We start from the raw sequence: 19,824 nt of genomic DNA, 5'->3' as shown, positions 1-19,824 counted from the left end.
CTGCTACTTTTGGTATTTCTAAAAGTATTTTGCACCTCTAATATCTCCTTTTTAACCTGTTTCTGCAAATTCCTGCTCTCTTCAGATTTCTCCCAGCTTTGTAATCTTTGCATAATTTTATTCCCATTTTATTTACCCTGTTAATTTTGGGCATTGTTAGATTAATGGTTTATATCCTGCATGTTCAGTGATATCTTTTCTTTTGGTGGTTCTTTCATTCCATTGAAGTTTGCTTTTTTTTTTGCATATGTCTATCATTCTGCTCTGGCGTTGAATGATAAGTAATCTGAATCATGTTGTACTCTGCAGTCCCTAAAGGCCTCACTGCAATATTATGAGCTAGCTCTAAATGCAAGTTTTCCCTAGTGGGGTCCTCCACAAATCAGGGCCAATTTTCAAGTGTAGGGCACAATGTGATGGGAGTTCAGGTGCCAGCACCACGTTAACAACCTGGAGGAGGAGGCGGCGCAGGATACTAGTGAAGAAAGTGCTCTGAGGCGCACAGAACAGGTCGTCGGCTGGGTAGCCTTAGTGCAAGGTCAGGGCCACCCAGAGGGGGCAAAGTCACTTTAATTGGCCTTGCCCACCAGAGTTTGGTGCACTGGTCAGATTGGGTGTGGAGTAGGCCTCAGTACCCAATCACTTGTGGAACTGATGCAATTCAGCGCAGCCAGCCCCATTAAGTCAAAAAACACACCCTTCATATCTCATGTCAACTGGGCAGGATAAAGATGACATGTATCAGACACCTACCTTTAACCCTGGTCTCTGCCTGCTTTATTAGCCCAAGACACATTTCATTTTGTGCCTTTCCCTGGGATATCCCATTGACATCTCTTCCTGCTGGATATTGAATTCTGGGGTGAGCCATGTTTCTACAATCCCTTTACCATAATCTCCCGCTGCTGCATTTTGCCTGTGTACAATATCCTGTGTCTCTAGCATTCTAGTAAAGGTGCTTCATTGTAGACTTTACGTTTTTCTTAATTTTGAATCTCTTTTGTGTGTGTTCATTTTGCCTAGATTTACTTTTTGTGCTTTTGTTCTCCCCCCTCCTGGCCACTCTTAAGGCTCTGCTGATCCGTGATTAGTCTTATATCATATCTGGTTTAGAACCTTCATAATTTGTCTCTGACCCTGCCCTGTTTTAGATGTAGCTCACCTCTGGGTAAAGCAGGTTGGCACAGCAAACAGTCAATTATTTATAAAATCTGCACCAGAGGCCAGCCACTCATATATATTTTCTGCGTAATGATATTTGTAAACGCTCCCTTTTTCAGAGACCCACTTTACAGGCCTTGTCTCTCTCTCCTAGAAATAGCTATCCTTTGAACACCTTTAGCCCCCAGTGGACAAGTTGTCACCCCAGTAACAAATGTAACTGCCCACCAATCACCCCACAGTATCCCCTCCTGTCCCAATCTTCCTTTTTCCTCAGGTTTTCCTTGATTTTCCCATTTCATCCCTTGGTGTTATCCACTGTCTGAACTCTGGCAGTGTCTCTTACACTCCTGGTTGTATTGCTTTTCTTATTGCCTTTAGCCCCAGTCCCTGCCTCCTCTTTCCACCTTGTTCTTCAATATCATCCCTATCAGCATGATTGATATGATAAAAGTTAGGCTAAAGGAAGACAAAGTGCAAGGGCCTGATGGATGCAGGATAAGATCCTGAGGGAGGCAATTGCTAAGGCTGTAGAAAGTCTGTTTCATGCTCTATTGAATGTGGATGTATTCTAGAGATTGGCCAAAGTAGTACCCATTTTAAAAAGGGAGTCAAATAATCTGGTTAAGTAGGCCAGTTAGCTTGACATGTGTAGTGGGGAAAAATTTAAGTCTTTTAACTGAGGATGAATTTATCACATCTAAATAAAGAGAAAGTTAGAAGTAATCAGTATAGGTTCCAAATCGTGTTTGACAAACCTTAGAATTCTTTGGAGGAGGTACAGACGTGGGAGAAATGGAGTGTACGTGGACTTCAAGAAAGTCCTTGATAAGTTACCACATGGGAGATTACTAGAGAATATTACAGGGTAGGGAATTAGGGGAAGATGGCAAACTGGATTTAAAAAAAAGATTCAAAGGGAGAAAACAGTAAGAGTTAAGGGCAGTTCTTCAGTGGTTGGAAGTAGGTAGTAGGGTCCCACAGGGTTCAGTTCTAGGGCCACTTCTGTTCACTGAACGTCAATGATTTGGATATAGGCTTAGAGCGAGTCAAAATTTGCAGATGATGCCAAAATAGAAGGTATAGTTGATTCTTTAGAAGACTAAAGGAAAGTGCAATAGGATATCGATAAGATGGGCAATGGGCTTAAAGTGGCAAATGGAATTCATTGCTGCTCTTCCCCCCCCCCCCCAATTAAAATGTACCACCTCACATTTAGACAATCATACCCTTGAATGGCAGTAGACTTAGTGCTGTGGGAGAGCAGAGGGATTTGGGGGGACAGGTTCACAGGACATTAAAGGCAGTTCCTCGGGTTGATACGGCTGTGAAAAAAGTTAATGGAATTCTAGGTTTAGAATATAAAAGCTAAGAGGTAGTGATGAACTGATTTAAGACCTTTTCTAGAGGACTGTGTGGGGTATTGGGCTCCAGACTATAGGAAGGATATTGAGATTTTTTTGAGAGGTTACAACACAGATTCATTAGGATGCTGCCTCGTACAGTCCCCACCACTTGCACTGTCCCCATTTACCCCAGACAGCTGCCTATATCGGGCAAATGGTGCTAACCATTTGCCACTGCCACAGGCGTCAATTGCAATTAAACCATATTAAGCAGGCTGGCTAATTCGGGCAGTTCATGCAACTGTTCAGAGTCACCACCTGTCTGCCCCGCCCACTGCTGTTCACCCTGCGGAACTATTTTAATGTGCAGGTATTTGAAACATCCCCTTATTAAGTGATAATTTCTGAAAGACACACGTGGCAGTTCAGGAATTCTGAAATTGACCCGGGCAGTTCGTTAGCAGCAACCGGCACAGAAAAGCAAAGACCAATTCTTTCACCAATTGTGCTGAACTTAATGTTGAATCAGCCCAGAATGAGCTGTTTCTTTAATCATGCTGCCTGTTTCAAGCACTTAACAGTGCCTTTCGAATCAAAGTCGTTTACATGGGCCATACTCTCTGGCCCATAGTGTTTGGCAATATTCTGTACACTTGCAATAACATCTTATAATAAGTGGTGGCACTGTCATTATTTTGGGTGCTCACCTCCCGTAATGTCTGTCAAACATTATACCAGCCATCGCGTATAGTGGGCAAATTGAATTCGCTCGCACACGCCTACTAGTGCTGGGGACTGTACGAGGAAACAAAATATGAAGAAAGACTTTTTTCTGTTGGCACACCAAGATTACGGGGAGATGTAATAGAAGTGTTTAAAATTATGAAAGGATGGGACGGGGTGGGTGGCAGTCGGTTGATGGGCTTAGGACAAGAGGCCATAGATGCAAGAACAGAGAGTTCGTCACAAGTAGTTGTGAGGCTGTGGAATTCACTTCCAGGGTTAGTGGTTGAGGCAGAAACTGTCATCATTCAAGATTAGATTGGATAGGTGAATGAAGAAAACGGAGAATATAAGATCAGGCTGTGTAAATATGATCACAACTATTTGGGAGGAGGGTAAACACGGACTGGTTGGGCTGAATGGCCTGTTTATTTTCTAACTGCTGTGTGTGTATTCTCCTGGTTCCTGTACTGCACTGTCTCCATATTATGTTAAGAGCCTGGTTTCCTGGCCTCACCCCACCTCCCTGGTAACCCCGGTCTAGCTGTTGATTACCCTCTACCCTCCTCTCTCCCCTCCTTCCAGCACCTGAAGACTAATAACCAGGCCTGGCTGGGGAGGGGCAAACTACTCCAGCCCGGTGAGCTGCATTAACATTAGTGTGGAACCCCCATGGTTCATTCAAGGCTCAGTATCACACCACAACTCAGCAATAAAAAGAAATAGTCCTGACAACTGCCTGAAACTCACCCTGATCCTGTGCCCTTTCACATCCACTGATCCCCATTTTGATGAATGCTCCCTCACATTTTCCGTAACCATTAATGTTTAGTTTGGGAGCTCCGACACTTGCTGCTGCAGATTTGCACCTGTGCTTTCTCATCACTATGTTCCTAACGCTGGATCTGTTATTGGAGCAGATTCAAGTGCAGCTGGTGAGAAGAGGTTGGCTGATCTCACTTACTAGTGGCTGATTGGAGCGCAGCGTTCACTTTGCAATGTGACTTTAGTTGGGGGAAGGTAGGCTGGAAGAGAAGAAACCTGGAAGATTGATCAGCAAACTGCATCATTGGGGACCTCAGCAGGTGGAATTATAGTGACTGCAGTGGAGGTCATCTCTTTACTGTAATTTTACATTCTTTTTATTGCTGAGTTGTGGTGCGATATTGAGCCTTGAATGAACCATGGGGGTTCCACATTAATGTTAATTCAGCTCACCAGGCTGGAGTAGTTTGCCCCTCCCCAGCCAGGCCTGGTTATTAGTCTTTGGGTGCTGGAAGGAGGGGAGAGAGAGAGAGCGAGTCGAATAGTTTTCACTTACACTGGTCACCTTGAGCACTACTTATCCACTCGTCTGTTATTGATGGCTACATGCATGTGCTAGTCTGGGATATGCTTGGGTGGTGAGGGGTTAGCAGCCACTGACTGGTTTGTACAATGCTGCTGCTTGAGTGTAAACCAAACTTTTAAAAGGAGAAACTTTTACAATAGAGAAAAGCAGCAAACCTGAGAGTCTGTGATTTGCTGTGAAACACAGAATGAGGCCTATGTAATCTTCTCTCCCTGCAGGTATGGCCTGGGGATGATCTACTATAAGCAAGAGAAGTTCAACCTAGCAGAAATTCATTTCCGGAAGGCTCTTAATATCAACCCCCAAAGTTCTGTATTGCTGTGTCACATTGGTGTGGTAAGTTAGCAGTGAAGAATTCTACTGATCCAAGATCTGGCACCTACTATTTTGATGTCCGGAAGCAGGAATTATTTCTTGGAAAATTGGCCCCGTTCCTTGAGTTTTTTTTGTCACCACTGCTGGAGCTTGAGTCTGTGTATACGCACACGTTGGATAAGAAGACCTTGCTCAGCTGTGGTACCCACCGTAGTCAACTGCCTGCCAACACTTGCTGTCTAGGCTGACACATAAAGAATGCTCACTGGAGCGTGATACCAGGGTGTGCTCTGACCCCCAAAAGAGCTGCCCCCTCCCCATAATGAGGCTGTGCTATACAGAACAGATGGGGGGCAAATTAGAGGAGGGAAGCACAAGATATTGATCTAATTTTTTGCTACCAGTACTGTCATTGAAATAAAGGACAGAGCTGTGCCTCCGCCCGGTCCGGCATGTCCTCCTGTAGGTGTTGCAGCCGAGCCGTCCCGTCACCTGATTCGTTTAACAGCTGATTCGTCTAACGGTATTATAGTAAGGAAAACTCATGCTTTGGGTCATATATGCTGGTCATCGCTATTTTCTTTCCAAGAAATCGGGGTAAAATGAGCTAAAGCCAGTGGAGTAGTAACCTTCACTGCTCTATTATAGGATAGAATTCAGATGTTGGGTTTTTAGCATTGCTAAATAAATTCAAAATAGGGCAGTGCAATGTTGGAGCACTTCAATGGAGTAAAGGAGAGCAGAATGAAGGTTGTGCAAAAAATCAAGCCTACAAAAGGGGAATCTTTGTAAATTGTCTTTGTTGTGCTGTTTAATGGAGCCCAGACACACTTTCCTTAACCTCCTTTCATGAAAGCACCTGTCTGGGCATGGGAGATACATTACAAGAAGTGGCCTCTACCCGGCCACTTCTCGTAATACAAGTATACTCCCCCTTTTATAACTCCCTGATTGAGATCCGCTAACTTAGCAGTGAGGCAATCAGGGCGGCATTCTGGGGTGCAGCAGTTGGTTTTGGCACCCTGGGGTGGGGGGGACACAGAGGGAAATAGGACATCGTTCCTGCTTCTAATCCAGTGAGCTCTGTTAGTAAATGTGCATAATTGCAGGCTGTGCAAGCACTGGAAGCTCCATAGCAGGGTAGTCTGCAGACGCCTGCTGTCTCTGCTCGTGTGGAGAATGCTCACGCAGGAAGGGTCTGGAGAGCTGCCAGTGCCTACTGAACCAATCGTAGTTTTCAATGTCATTCAGTGAAGTAATCTATTACCCCAGGAGGCACTTCAGTGCAGAATCTTCTACAATTACTATTTTTATTGAAATTCCCCAGTGGCTGCACCCCTCATTTTATCTGAACCAGGGTGAGGAGAAAAACAGTGAGTCTAATTTAGGGAGGGGGGAAATTAGCTGGGGTTCCAAACTCTAGAAGGATGTATTCAGACATCTAGTAAGGCCAGTGCTGATATCTGCTGTGATGCCTCCTATGAATATAATGGCACAACAACCTGCAATGTCCAGGCTTGCATGTTTAAATTGGCCGTTGGGACTCCAGGTAACCTAACCCCAGCTGGGAGGAGAGAAAATTGCCATGGATAATTTATAATGCAGTCAGTTCTGGCCTCTGTTTTAACACTAATCCTAAAGAGTTTCTTCTCCATACCAGTAAGAAAGGTATCACTAAAAACAAACACAACTGCCTACTGTCATAACATTTTAAATGTGTAGTTTCAAAAAGTTAAACATCAGTAAAATGAGCCTTTTTGTTAAACGGAACCCTGTCCCACTCTGCTGCTTCTGTGAGTCTGGATCCAACCCCATGGATTTTGGTTTCTGATCAATAACAGCTGTTCTGTAAATGGCCCATATTCTGGCACACAACTGTCAGTGTATATGACCCAAAGCATGAGTTTTCCTTACAGGTGTATATGGCACATTCATTAGAGGTTAATAATCACCCAGTATAGTCAACAGGCTTAAAGCCCTGTTTACTCTACAATGTAAATTATGTTATAATTGGATAGCCATGATGAGAAGGATAGGATACTAGAGCCTGGTCTTTAGTTGTTTCCAAGCCTTTATTCATAGAGATCGATCACGCGCGCACACTTGCAAAGCCAAGAAATTATACTGAGGTGCATTCATTTCATATAGGCCAATGTGGCAGTACACAGTAAGGTCCTGTTAACAGCGGATGAGGTGAATGACCAGTTAGTCTGTGTTTAGTGGTTGAGGGAGTAATGCTGACCAGGACAAGCGAAACCTCCCCGTTCTTTAGTGCCCTGGGATGCTGTTCAAGTGCTAACATTTCATCAAGAGTCCAGTCGTTGTACCCTGGCCTTCAGTGTAAATGCACTGTAGGATTCTGCAGTTACTAGTGTGTTCTTGCCGATTTTGTTTTTAAACCATAACTGGTGGTCATGGTTTCTTTTTCAGGTCCAGCATGCACTAAAGAAGTCAGAGAGTGCACTCGAAACACTAAATAAAGCCATTGGTATTGACCCAAAAAATCCTCTATGCAAATTCCACCGAGCCTCCATTTTGTTTGCGAATGAGAAGTACAAGGTGAGTGTGCTGCTGGGTCTCGTACGGGGCAGTCGTGGCTTCAGCCCACAGTGATATTTCTACTTTTCTTCCTTTTTAATCAGGCAGCTTTACAGGAGCTTGAAGAACTGAAACAAATCGTTCCCAAAGAGTCCCTTGTTTACTTCCTAATAGGAAAGGTAAGGGGTTTGATTTTTTTTTGCCTAATGTTTCAGAAGCACTCCAAGCAGAGTGTTTCCCACTCAAATCTAAATGAGTGTTTGAAATGTGGGCACCTTTTTTAATTGAAGATTTGTGGGGGGAGGGGAGGGATCCAGTTAGAGATGTGGAATGCATTGTGAAACCCTTGATCTGGTGTACATGAGCTGTAGATAAAGCCTACCTTTTAAATAGAGTCTAATTGATGTTATTTGTGGGTGGCTCAGAATGTTGTTTCCTTAGGACCAGCTACATTGGGTGCTTAAAAAATGAGAAACTACACAGCAATCCAATAAAAAATATATTAATTAAATCAAAATACAATAAATGATATTTGTCCAAATTCTGAAAGGCAACATGTGGCTTGCACCATGCAGGCAAACTACCAGACAAATACAACCATCAAACCCCAAACTGTAATGCCTCCTCCACACAAAGCTGCAGTTAGGCCAAACATTCCTGTGCAAATTGCAAAGTGAGCAGTGTCCTCAGTGACTTACACTGGTGTGTGTTGATGTCGGGCAATACTAAACCATGTCACCCTATTCCAACGCCATCTAAAAGTTCCAGGCAGATGTTGGAGTTGAATGTCTCCCTTGTGTCTCGGTGATCAGAATGGGACACTGTACTCGAGGTGAGGTGTGACCAGAGCTCTGTAGTTTGATCACAGCATCCTCTGGACTTGTATTCTACTGTTTTGGGCTATGTAGTTCAAAATTCTATTGGCTGTGTTGTTTGGACATTTTAAGCATTGAGTCTACTACGTCCAAGATACCTTTCAACCTCATCCTTTGCTATTTCAGCATCGTTCACTGAGTGCATGTGTTGCTCATTTTTCTTTCCTTTGTTCAGTACTTTTCACTAGTCCATGAAATTTAATCTCTTTTTTTTCCACCCACTCAATCTAATTCATTCTGTAATTTCTGAGCTATGCACTTTGATCCCACTGCCCTTTCTAATTTGGTATCTGCTTTGGATGTCAGAGTGGTCATAAGAGAGCACTACTCTGTAGGGGAGTCCCTTATCGCAACTGCATCCCTGTCTGGTTCAGGTTGGGGTGTTCACAGATAACGAGCTCCGTTTGGCCTCAGCAAAAGTGGATAATGAAACAGTGCACTTCGTATGTCAGCTATCTGGAACTTGGGACAACTTTAAGGTCAACTTTGCACTTGCAGACTTCAGTTGCTTAATCTGCCCAAACATCCATCAGCAGTGAATCTAGTTTCACAATATAGATGCTGGTAGAGCCTCTAAATTACTGTGCCTCATATAAAGCAATTTTGGACACTTCAGCCATTTGTTTTCTGTGTATGAAGACCCAGGTGGCCAAGCAGTAGATAGCTCAATGTGTGATAGCCATGGCTGATATCTTGCAGGGAAGAACTCTTGGGCAGGTTAAACAGCATTCCACAGTTGCTTGTTAGCTCTAGCCTCTAATCTGCTTTCATCTGCAAATTTGGACACCATACCTCCAATTTCTGAGTGCAAATCACTTTCCACTTTCTGCCAGTCTGAGAAACTTCCCTGAACTCCTACCCTCTTTGTAGCCATTTCTCAATCCATTCTTCTACCTGGTCCCTGACTCTACACCCCCTGACCTTTGTGATAAGTCTGTTTGGTATCAGCCTTGGCTCAGTGATCGCACTCTCACCTCTGAGTCAGAAGGTCGTGGATTCAAGTCCCATTGCAGAGACATGAGCTCATAATCCAGGCTGACGCTTCAGTGCAGTACTGAGGGAATGCTGCATTGTTGGAGATGCCGTCTTTTAAATGAGACATTAAACAGATTTTGCCCTCCAGTTTACGTAAAAGATCCCATGGCACTATTGTATGAAGTGGGGATGCCAGTGATGGACTGGGGTGTACAAATGTAAGGAATCTTACAACACCAGGTTATAGTCCAACAGTTTTATTTGAAAATCACAAGCTTTCGGAGGCTTCCTCCTTCGTCAGGTGAGTGTCGGATTCCTTGAAAATTACCGCATATATAGCCACAGATCAATACTGTGTCAATATTTTTCTCCAGTTTATCTTCCTTAGCTCCATCCTCATAGATTAGATTGGAAAAAAGCCAACTATTACTTTGAGCTTTGTACTATCTATTTAAAATCATTACCTTAAACCTTATTATCGTGTGATCACCACTCCCTCGATGTTGTCCTACACTTTTCTCTTATCTGCCCCAGTTCATTTCCCATTACTGGGTCAAGCAGTGCTTCCTCTCTTGGGCTTCTTGCATACTGGGTCAGAGTGGAGTCTTGTACATACTGTTTTTTAAAAACTCCATCCCCTTCTGTCCTTTCACGCCCTCTCCCTGCTAACTTATTCAGGGATAGTTGAAATCTCCCATGATTTTTTTTAAACTCATTTCATATATTTGCCTTCATATCTCTCCACTATTTTAGTCTGTAGTATATCCCTAATAGTGTGACTGATCACTTCCCATCCTTTATCTCAATCCATAAAGATTTTGTTTCTAACTCTCTGTTATATCCTTCCTTCATTCTGTTATTTCCCAATCCCCCTGCTACCCCCCCCACATCCTTCCTTCCCTATCGATCCTAAATACATTATAGCCTGCAATATTTAACTGCTGACCCTGTCCTGTCTGTAGCCATGTTTCTGCCCTCCCAATTACATCAATTTCCTCACTTCTCATTTTTGCCTCCAATTCCCTAATTTTGTTGCTGATGCTCTGTACATTGCTATACAGACAATTTAATGCTTTTGTTCATTATTTTTGTCTTTTATTTCCTATAACCTATTCTGTTCCCTAAGGATTTGTTATCTTTATCTCTTGTACTCCTGACCTTTTCCTTGAGGTTACTGTTGTACCTACTCAACACCCCCCTCCCCCCCCCTCCCTGAAATATTCTGGTTGGGTTTGGTTTAATTCCTTGTGTCTTTGATCCCAGCTCCACATTGTGAAATTAGACTGGGGTACCTGTCCCCACAGGTGGTTGGAGGTAAGGCCACCCCTGTACTGCTGGAGAATTTGGGTAAATCTGATCCTACTCTGATCTAATTCCCAGAGCTGCTTGCAGTTCTCTGCTTCAAAAGCTCTCCTCTGCCACAGCTTTTACAACATTTAAACATTTCCCCCTCAGGTTTACAAGAAGTTAGGGCAGACACACCTGGCTCTGATGAACTTCTCCTGGGCCATGGATCTTGACCCAAAGGGAGCCAACAATCAAATCAAAGAGGCTATTGACAAGCGCTACTTACCGGATGATGAGGAGCCTGTGACAAATGACGGGCAGCTCAGTGAGGGCTACCAGTATGATACAGGTTGGTATCGGTGTATGCTCACAAGTGTACGCGGTAGCCTTGTCTCTGCAAACCTGTGTGGGTAATAAAAAGTAGGTTTGTCAAATCTGGGATATTTAATGCCATTCTGATGGTTTTCCTGGAGTGAAAACAAAATGATGGCCTTTCACCTGTTTGGAGCTGGGTTCCAAGCCAGCCCAGACATGCTCAGAAAACATCCTTCACCCTGACCACCAAAAATTAAAATTAAAACAAAAACGAACAGCAATAAAAGCAGGTTATTTTTAAGTATGCATTTCAAATTCCCACTCCCTCAGCGAATGTCCAAGGTTTTCCCGGGCCATATGTCAGAGAGAATTGTGGGGATGAGCTGCACTCCCCTCCTGGGTCTCCACCAATGCTGCTTAACCTGACTGCACAATGTCACTGACTACTCCCAGAAACGGGCCTTGTGTCCCTAATGAACCAGAGTATGCCTTTACCTGCCCAATGTCTAGGTAAATGCTAACAAGGCCCAGAGCTTTAACAGAGACACCCTGCTGCTGTACACCAGCTTACAGGAATGTAGCATGTCTCACCACACATTGCTCCTCACCTTCAATAGGTGGACGAATGTGCACTCATCAGACTGAGGCTTATGGAATAAACCAACAGACAATTTATTTAACATTATTGCTTGTTTACCTGTTCAATCAGCATAAAAGCCCATTACAAACTTTTCTGGCCTTGATGCATCAGAACAATGAAGGTGCTTCTCACTGAGCTACCCCTCTGCATATATTAAAACTTGAAATGGGTGTTCACTTCTAGCGTAGTGAGTGACTGCCACAGGGCCTCACTAGCACCAACATTCTGGCTAAAGACTGACTATCAACTAATGCAGGTAATCCAATATAAACTTGTAATTACAAATCTCTGGCCACGGAGTTGTCTAGGATTGCAAAGCAGCATTGGTCCCAACTCTACTTTCAGGCCTGATCCATGCCTGTCAATCATAAAGCACTACCTCAGCATGTCATGATTTGTTTATCTGTGCCAGATGACCTGTTCAGGAACCTGTGGAGACAACGCAAAAGGCAGTAACATGCTAACTCATCTTTGGATGCCAGTACAATGGGAAGTGTATCTCCTAGTGTGAAATGTGATAATTGGAAAGTCATCAAAGCCACACTGTAAGATAGGTGCCACCCATTCAATCAAAGTCAAATGTTAAACCCACTTCTTGTTTCAACAGGGACTCATCACAAAGTCACTGCTGCTTTAAATATTTCCCCATTGATACCCATCCAGGTAACTGGGCTCCCATCCACATTCAATCATAGCAGTCAAAACATGTAGCCTGGGTTGCACCTCAACAGAGCTGAGACCAATGTCCTGGCAGGGAGGTTAATTAGTGCTGCGGGGAGGGTTTAAACTAACTTGGCAGGGGGCTGGGCACCAAGATGAAACGTTAGAGGAGAAACAAGGTTCACAGAGGACTGGGAGAGACATAGCACAAGTGTAAAGAATAGTTCAGAAATGGGAGGGTTCAGACGGGGCAAATGCAAGGCAGTTTAAGATGAGATTGGAGTGCGTGTGTGTAAACGCACGTAGCGTGGGAAATAAGGTTGGTGAACTACAGGCTCATGTCACCACGTGGGACTGTGATATAGTGGCAATAATAGAGACCTGGCTCAAAGAAGGGGAGGACTGGGTACTTAATATTCCTGACTACAAGGTATTCAGGAAAGATAAGAAAGAAAGGAGGGGGGTGACAGTTTTGATCAAAGAAACTATTATTGCACTGGAAAGGGATGATGTAGTTGAGGGGTCAAAGACAGAATCTATTTGGTTAGAATTAAGGAACAATAGAGGAGTTATTACACTACTGGGTGTGTACTGTAGGCCACCAAATAGTGGGAAGGAAATAGAGGAGCAAATTTGCAGGTAAATTACAGAAAGATGCAAGAACTATAGTGTAGTGATAATGGGGGACTTCAATTATCCCAATATAGACTGGGACAGTAACAGTGTAAAGGGCAAAGAGGGGGAGGAATTCCTGAAACGTGTACAAGAACTTTCTTGACCAGTGTTTCCAGCTCAACAAGAAAGGAAACCGTGCTGGATCTAACTCTGGGGAATGAAGTAGGGCCAGTGGTGCATGTTTCAGTGGGGGATCACAATATAATCAGGTTTAGATTGGTTATGGAAAAAGATGGGAAACAATGAAGCATAAAAACACTTAACTGGAGGAGGGCTAATTTCAGTGAGTTAAAACAGATCTTGCTCAGTGGATTGGAATCAAAAGCTGTTACACAAAACAGTAATTGAACGATGGGAGACCTTCAAGGAGGAGATGGTTTGGGTACAGAGTAGACACGTTCCCACGGGGGGCGGGGGGAAGGAAAGGCATCCAAAGCTAGAGCTCCCTGGATGACAAGATATAGAGATTAAAATGAAACACAGGAGGTTTATGATAAATATAGGACTCATATAATATAGCAGAGAGCCAGACTGAATACAGAAAGCACAGAGGGGATCTAAAAAATGAAATGAGGGGCAAAGAGAGAGTATGAGAATAGATTAGAGGCTAACATAAAAGGGAACCCAAAAGTCTTTTATAAACATACATATGAATAGTAAAAGGGAAGTCAAAGGAAGGGTGGGACCGATTAGGGACAGAAAAGGAAATCTTGTGGAAGCAGAGGACATGGCTGAGGCACTAAATGAATACTTTGCATTGGTCTTCACTAGAGAAGAGGATTCTGCCGTTGTAGCAGTAAAGGAGGAGATAGTAGCGATTATTGGACAGGATAAAAATAGATAGAAGAGGCACGTAAAAGGTTGGCAGTGCTCAAAGTAGAAAAGTCACCCGGTCCGGATGGGATGATCCTCGGTTACTGAGGGAAGTAAGGGTGGAAATTGTGGAGGCTCTGGCCACAATCTTCCAATCCTCCTTTGATATGGGAGTGGTGCCAGAGGACTGGAGGATTGAAAATGTTACACCCCTGTTCAAAAAATGGTGGGGTAGGGGAGATAAACCTGGTAATTACAGGCCAGTCAGCATAATGTAAGTGGTGGGGAAACTGAGACCATAATCCAGTACAAAATTAATTGGCACTTAGAAAAGAATGGGCTAATAAATGAAAGTCAGCACAGATTTGTTAAAGGAAAATAGTCTTTGACTAACTTGATTGAGTTCTTTGAAGTAACGGAGAGGGTTGATGAGGGTGGTGAGTTTGATGTGTATGTGGACTTTCAAAAGGCATTTGATAAAGTACCACATAATAGGCTTGTGAGCAAAATTAAAGCCCATGGAATTAAAGGGACAGTGGCAGCATGGATACAAAATTGACTAAGGGACAGAAAGCAGAGAGTAGTGGTGAATGATTGGTTGTTTTCAGACTGGAGGGAAGTATACAGTGGTGTTCCCCAGGGGTCAGTATTAGGACCACTGCTCTTTTTGATATATATTAATGAACTGGACTGGGGTATAGAGGGTATAATTTCAACGTGTGCAGATGACATGAAACTCGAAAATATAGTAAATAATGTGGAGGATAGTAACAGATTTCAGGAGGACAGAGACAGGCTGGTGAAATGGGCAGACACATGGCAGATGAAATTTAACACAGAGAAGTGTGAAGTGATACATTTTGGTAGGAAGAACAAGGAGAGGCAATAGAAACAAAATAAATGGTGCAGATTTAAAGGGGGTGCAGGAACAGAGAGACCTGGGGGTGTATGTGCACAAATCTTTAAAGGTGGCAGGACAAGTTGAGAAGGCTGTTAATAAAGCATATAGGATCCTGGGCTTTATTGTTAGAGGCATAGAGTCCAAAAGCAAGGAAGTTATGCTAAACCTTTATAAAACACTGGTTAGGCCTCAGCTGGAGTATTGTTCAATTCTGGGCACCACACTTTAGGAAGGATGTCAAGGCCTTACAGAGGATGCAGAAGAGATTTACTAGAATGGTACCAGGGATGAGGGACGTGAGTTATGTGGAGAAGCTGGGGTTGTTCTCCTTAGAGCAGAGAAGGTTAAAAGGAGATTTGATAGAGGTGTTCAAAATCATGAACGGTTTTGAGAGAGTAAATAAGGAGAAACTGTTTCCAGTGTCAGAAGGGTCGGTAACCAGAGGACACAGATTTAAGGTGATTGGCAAAATAAGCAGAGGTGACATGAGGAAACATTATTCTACGCAGCAAGTTATGATGACTTGAAAACTGATTCAATAGTAACTTTCAAAAGGGAATTGGATAAATACATGATAGGAAAATATTTATAGGGCTCTGGGGAAAGAGCAGGGGAATGGGTCCAATGGGATAGCTCTTTCAAAGAGCCAGCATGAGCGCAATGGGCCGAATGGCCGCCGTCTGTGCTATACGTACTATGATACTATGTATACCAATGAAGCCCAGAAGTGTCCAGGGCTCTGCCTTATCCCCCCCGAGGTGTGAATATTAGCCAGACAGTAATGTAAATGGTGAAATCCACACAAGACGTATGGGCAGGGTGGGGACAGTTAGTTACCCAGATACGAGTTCTGTACACACATTCATGTAGCACATGAAATAAAATGTGTTAGTAGCACAAATTCAGCTTAAAGGGGTATGATGTAGTAAGCATTAGAGACCTGGCTACAACCTGATTTGGAGCTGAATATTCCAGACCATATAGGATCTTTAGAAAGGAGGGGAGTAGCAATATTGATAAAAGACACAATTACCACAGTACAAAGGAATTTCAGTAAGGGTGAACTGGTGGTAGAAACACACTGGGTAGGGTTTAGGAACAGTGAAGGATGCAAGACTGTGGGAGTTGTCTACAGACCTCCTTACAGTAGTGATGTAGTGGGGGGAATGTATAAATGTGGAGTTCAGGGAAGCAGATAGCACAAACAATGTGGTTATAGTGGGAGATTTTAATTTTCACAGACTGGGAGAAGCAGAACAGCTCAAGCAGTAAAAGCAATGAATTTCTAGAATATATTCCGGACAGTTTTCTGGAACTGTGTTTTAGAACCAACGAGGGAACAGGAGATTTAGCGAAGAGTAACAAACCAGAATTAGTTACTAATCTGACAGTAAGAGAACATCTTGCAAATAGTGACCATAATACAATTGAATTTGGAATTGGGTTTGAGAGGGAGAAGGAAGAGTCACAAACCAAGGCAAACTTTACGACCGAGATGAGAAATTAATTGACTGCAGTAAACTGGGCTGAACTGCCAATGGGTAAACCTACAGACAAACAGTGGGAAGTATTCAAAGTATTTGGTACAGTACATTCCCCTAAAAGACAAGTTCCACTTGTGCAGTTAAGCAACCATGGCCAGAACATGAGGTAAGAGACGATATCAACTGAAAAGGCTTGGGAAAAGTGGAAATCCAGCAGACTGGGAGCTATAAAAAGCAACAGGAGACCGAGTAATAGGGTGCAAAAAGGGAGTATGAAAAATCTTGAATGGGATTTCCAAGCTAACAGTAAAAGTTTTTTATAAATATATTGAGTGTGTTAAAGGGGAATGTGGGCACATTAAAGTCAGCTGCAGGCTGCATTTCCTTATTAATAGATAATGAGGAAATTGAAGAATAGTTAAATAAATACTTTATCCATTTTCACAGTGGAGGAGGAGCAGAAAATATCAGTAGTACAAAGGAACCTAAAAATTAGTGGGGAGGAACTTGTATGACTTTTTTAATGGTAATAGAGAAAATAATGGGACCTGATGTTTTCCACCTTGGTATTAAAACAAAATGGATGAGGAAATTGCAGATGTGTTAGTCATATATTGGCCTTGAAGATTCACTAGGATGATACCAGGACTGAGGGGGTAAAATTATGAGGACTGGTTGCATAAACCTGGTTTGTATTCACTTAAGTTTAGATGGTTGAGGGGTGACCTAATGAGATCTTTAAAACAATTAAGGGATTCGATAGGATAGATTATAGAGAAACTCTTTCCTCGAGTTGGGAAGTCCAGAACAAGGGCATAAATTTAAAATTAGAGCTAGACCATTTAGGAGTGAAATTGGGAAGTCCTTTTTCACGCAAGGTAGTAGAAATCTGGAACACTCTTTTCCTCAAAGGCTATGGATGCTGGGGGTCAATTGACATTTTCAATTGTAAACAATTTTACAACACCAAGTTATAGTCCAGCAATTTTATTTTAAATTCACAAGCTTTTAAAATAAAAATTTAAAATAAAATTGCTGGACTATAACTTGGTGTTGTAAAATTGTTTACAATTGTCAACCCCAGTCCATCACCGGCATCTCCACATCATGACATTTTCAAGGCTGCGATCAATAGTTTTGTGTTGGGTAAGGGTATCGAGGGATATGGAACAAAAGCAAGTAAATGGAGTTGAGGTACAGATCAGCCATGATCTAATTAAATGATGGAACTAGCTCGAGGGGCTGAATTGCCTCCTCCTATTACTATGTAAATTACCTCCATCCAGCAGTAACTGGCCTTCACTGTGCATATGTATCTATTAATATATATAGATCAGCACAGACCAATGATGGAACCTGGGATCTCCTGGACCTTATATGGCTTTGGTGATAGCTCAAATCCTTGGTTGAGAGCTTTTCTTCAGTTGGGGGCTTCCCCTGTACTAACAGACTGCTGAATTTCTAGTTCAGATTACTAGAGTAGCACTAATTCTGACTTCTTCTCCCAGCTGGAACAGACGAATCCCAGGAAAGCAGTATGACTGATGCCGATGACACTCAGCTTCACGCTGTGGAGAGTGATGAGAGCTTCAACTTGTAAAAGCCATCCCAGCCAAAACCTGACTTCAGCAAGAGCTGCTACTCCCTGGCCTTTCCCTCTCTTTTCCCCCTCACATTGGGCCTGTATTTCTGCTTTGAGCATTGTCTGTCTGATGCAGTTTGCCAACGTTACGAACGTAGGCTGGAAAGACCCATCACTGGGTCACGAGGAAACCTGTCACAACCAACTTTTAATTTACAGCCTCAGCAATATTCATGTTGAACAGGGGGCTTTGTTTTTAAATGTAAATGTTATTACTGATCTGAATGTAAACTTGCGCAACTCCCCTCTCCCTCTGCTACTTCTGCTCATACAAGACTTGACCACCACTGTCACAAAGTTCACAATTATGCTGCTGTTTTTAACCCCCTGTTTAATCCTAAAAGGAGTCCCCATTAAACAAAATCAGTGGGGGTGAAAGTCTAGCGGCTAGTATTACCTCAATGATTGGCCAGCAAAAGTTGCAAGCGGTGGAGATGGCAGCCGTTTCCAGGCAGCACTTGGCTGTAATGGTCACTGTGGTCCCTTCTTTGGCCAGTTAGTCGCTGTGAATGGAGGTATTTTTACATCTCTTGCCCTCCCTGTCCTGACTTCACCATAGAGTGCAGAGCAGCCTCTCTGTAGAGTGCACATGCTGATTGCTTACAATGATGGCGTCCTTTAAGGTTGGCACTGATACCTGGAGCCTGCTATCACTTCGTGCAACCAGCAGAAGTGTTAACGAATGGAAAATGCGATTGTGTGTGTGTGTGTGTGTGTGTGTGTATGCGCGTGGGTGTGTGAAATGTAGTCTATTTTTTTAATTTCATTTTTCATTTAAAACTGTAACTTGGTGTCTTAAGTGGATTTTTTTCTGTTGCTTATCCCTTTTTAATTTCAGATATTTGTACAGTCTTAGAAAAAGTCTTTTTGTTAATATATTTGCAACTCAGTTTAATGATGTGAAAAAAATCCAAAATAAAATACTTTGAAAACCTTTTTAGTAGCTGAATGTTCTGACAGGGGAGAGCTACCATCAACAATCACTAACATCACTCTGCTGCTGAGCTCTAACATGCCACTGTTAGGAATGAGAATTTTGTAGTAATGTGGACAGCAGCGGTAGGCCAAGGATGAATTCAATACATAGTCAAACGCTTGAAGATTTATTGAAGAGTAAATGTTACATATGCTGACGGCTACACCCAAGATTGCAAAGGATGCTTTGCTGCAGCAAACACACATTACAGTCGGGTGAATTCAACCCTGAAGATGCTTCCCTTCTTTATCTCCCAACCTCAAGTTACAATTGTCTTGCTTTTAAGCTTAGCTAAAAGGCTATTATACCACCTCCTCCACAATCTTCACTCTTGGTTTTACGTTTAGTACCAAGACTCAAAGGCTCCATAAGCATGCTTTTAGGACATGATATAAGCTACATTATCGTTTTCTGTACAAGTAAATAGATAAACATTTAGATGTATCTATGAAGATTAGAACTATCCAAGGCTATTTTATGACTGTTACACTTTCACATTTGTTGACATGCTACAGCTATTGCCTGTTTCAGCAAATCACTGCAGCTGCCTTTTACCCACAGAATGGAGTCTTTAATTAAAATGAAATTTGAATACAACTTCTCCAACATCACCGTCTGCACTCTGCTGTGACAGTCTGTTCGTGGCCCGGCATTACCCATCTTCTAAATACTGTGGTGTACCTGGTGCCAGTGGAGGACTGACCGCTGTAAATAAACTAGACCTGTCTCTACTTCCAGTCTTGCTTTGTACTGAATTGGCTGATCATTTAGAGATGCAATTGGCCTCCACGACCCTGAGCTCAGGGCAGGTGAGTCAATGGGAAGAATTTAATTGAACAAGGGCCTGTGGAATTGGGGGCAGCTTGAGAGTTGGAGGGAGATGGGAATAGGGCTTGGGGAGGTGGGTGGGAAGTTGGTGGGAGAGAGGGGGGCATGGGGCTCAAGTGGTGGGGGGGGGGGGGGTGGTAGGAAGAGAATGGGGTGGGTGTTGGGGGTAATAGCGTGATGGAATGACACAAGATCAGCCAGTAATGGAGCAAGTGAAACCTGGGGCCCTTACTGTAGGTAATTAGTGAAAGACTTTCCATTGGTGGGCAAATGGGGAACAAGGGGATGGAGACTGAGGATTCTCACTGGAGGAAGATTC

General features: G+C 43.0%; 1 protein-coding gene across 2 annotated transcripts in view; it reads left to right on the top strand.

Moving 5' to 3' along the window:
* cdc27 (cell division cycle 27) overlaps positions 1-19,410 on the top strand; it is an 88,193-nt gene extending 68,783 nt beyond the window's left edge. For both annotated transcript variants that reach the window (XM_067969146.1, XM_067969145.1), the window contains 5 exons: positions 4,800-4,917; positions 7,327-7,455; positions 7,539-7,613; positions 10,740-10,920; positions 17,568-19,410. In XM_067969146.1, coding sequence (XP_067825247.1) covers positions 4,800-4,917; positions 7,327-7,455; positions 7,539-7,613; positions 10,740-10,920; positions 17,568-17,659 — 595 coding nt within the window. In that variant the 3' untranslated portion in view covers positions 17,660-19,410. The remainder of the gene's footprint in view (positions 1-4,799; positions 4,918-7,326; positions 7,456-7,538; positions 7,614-10,739; positions 10,921-17,567) is intronic.
* The last annotated feature ends 414 nt before the right edge of the window (positions 19,411-19,824 follow it).

The sequence above is a fragment of the Heptranchias perlo genome, chromosome 30 (assembly GCF_035084215.1).
Source record: "Heptranchias perlo isolate sHepPer1 chromosome 30, sHepPer1.hap1, whole genome shotgun sequence".
Classification (NCBI taxonomy): Eukaryota; Metazoa; Chordata; class Chondrichthyes; order Hexanchiformes; family Hexanchidae; genus Heptranchias; species Heptranchias perlo.
The sequence above is the reverse complement of the archived record's forward strand: the minus strand, read 5'-3'. Positions and strand labels throughout refer to the sequence as shown.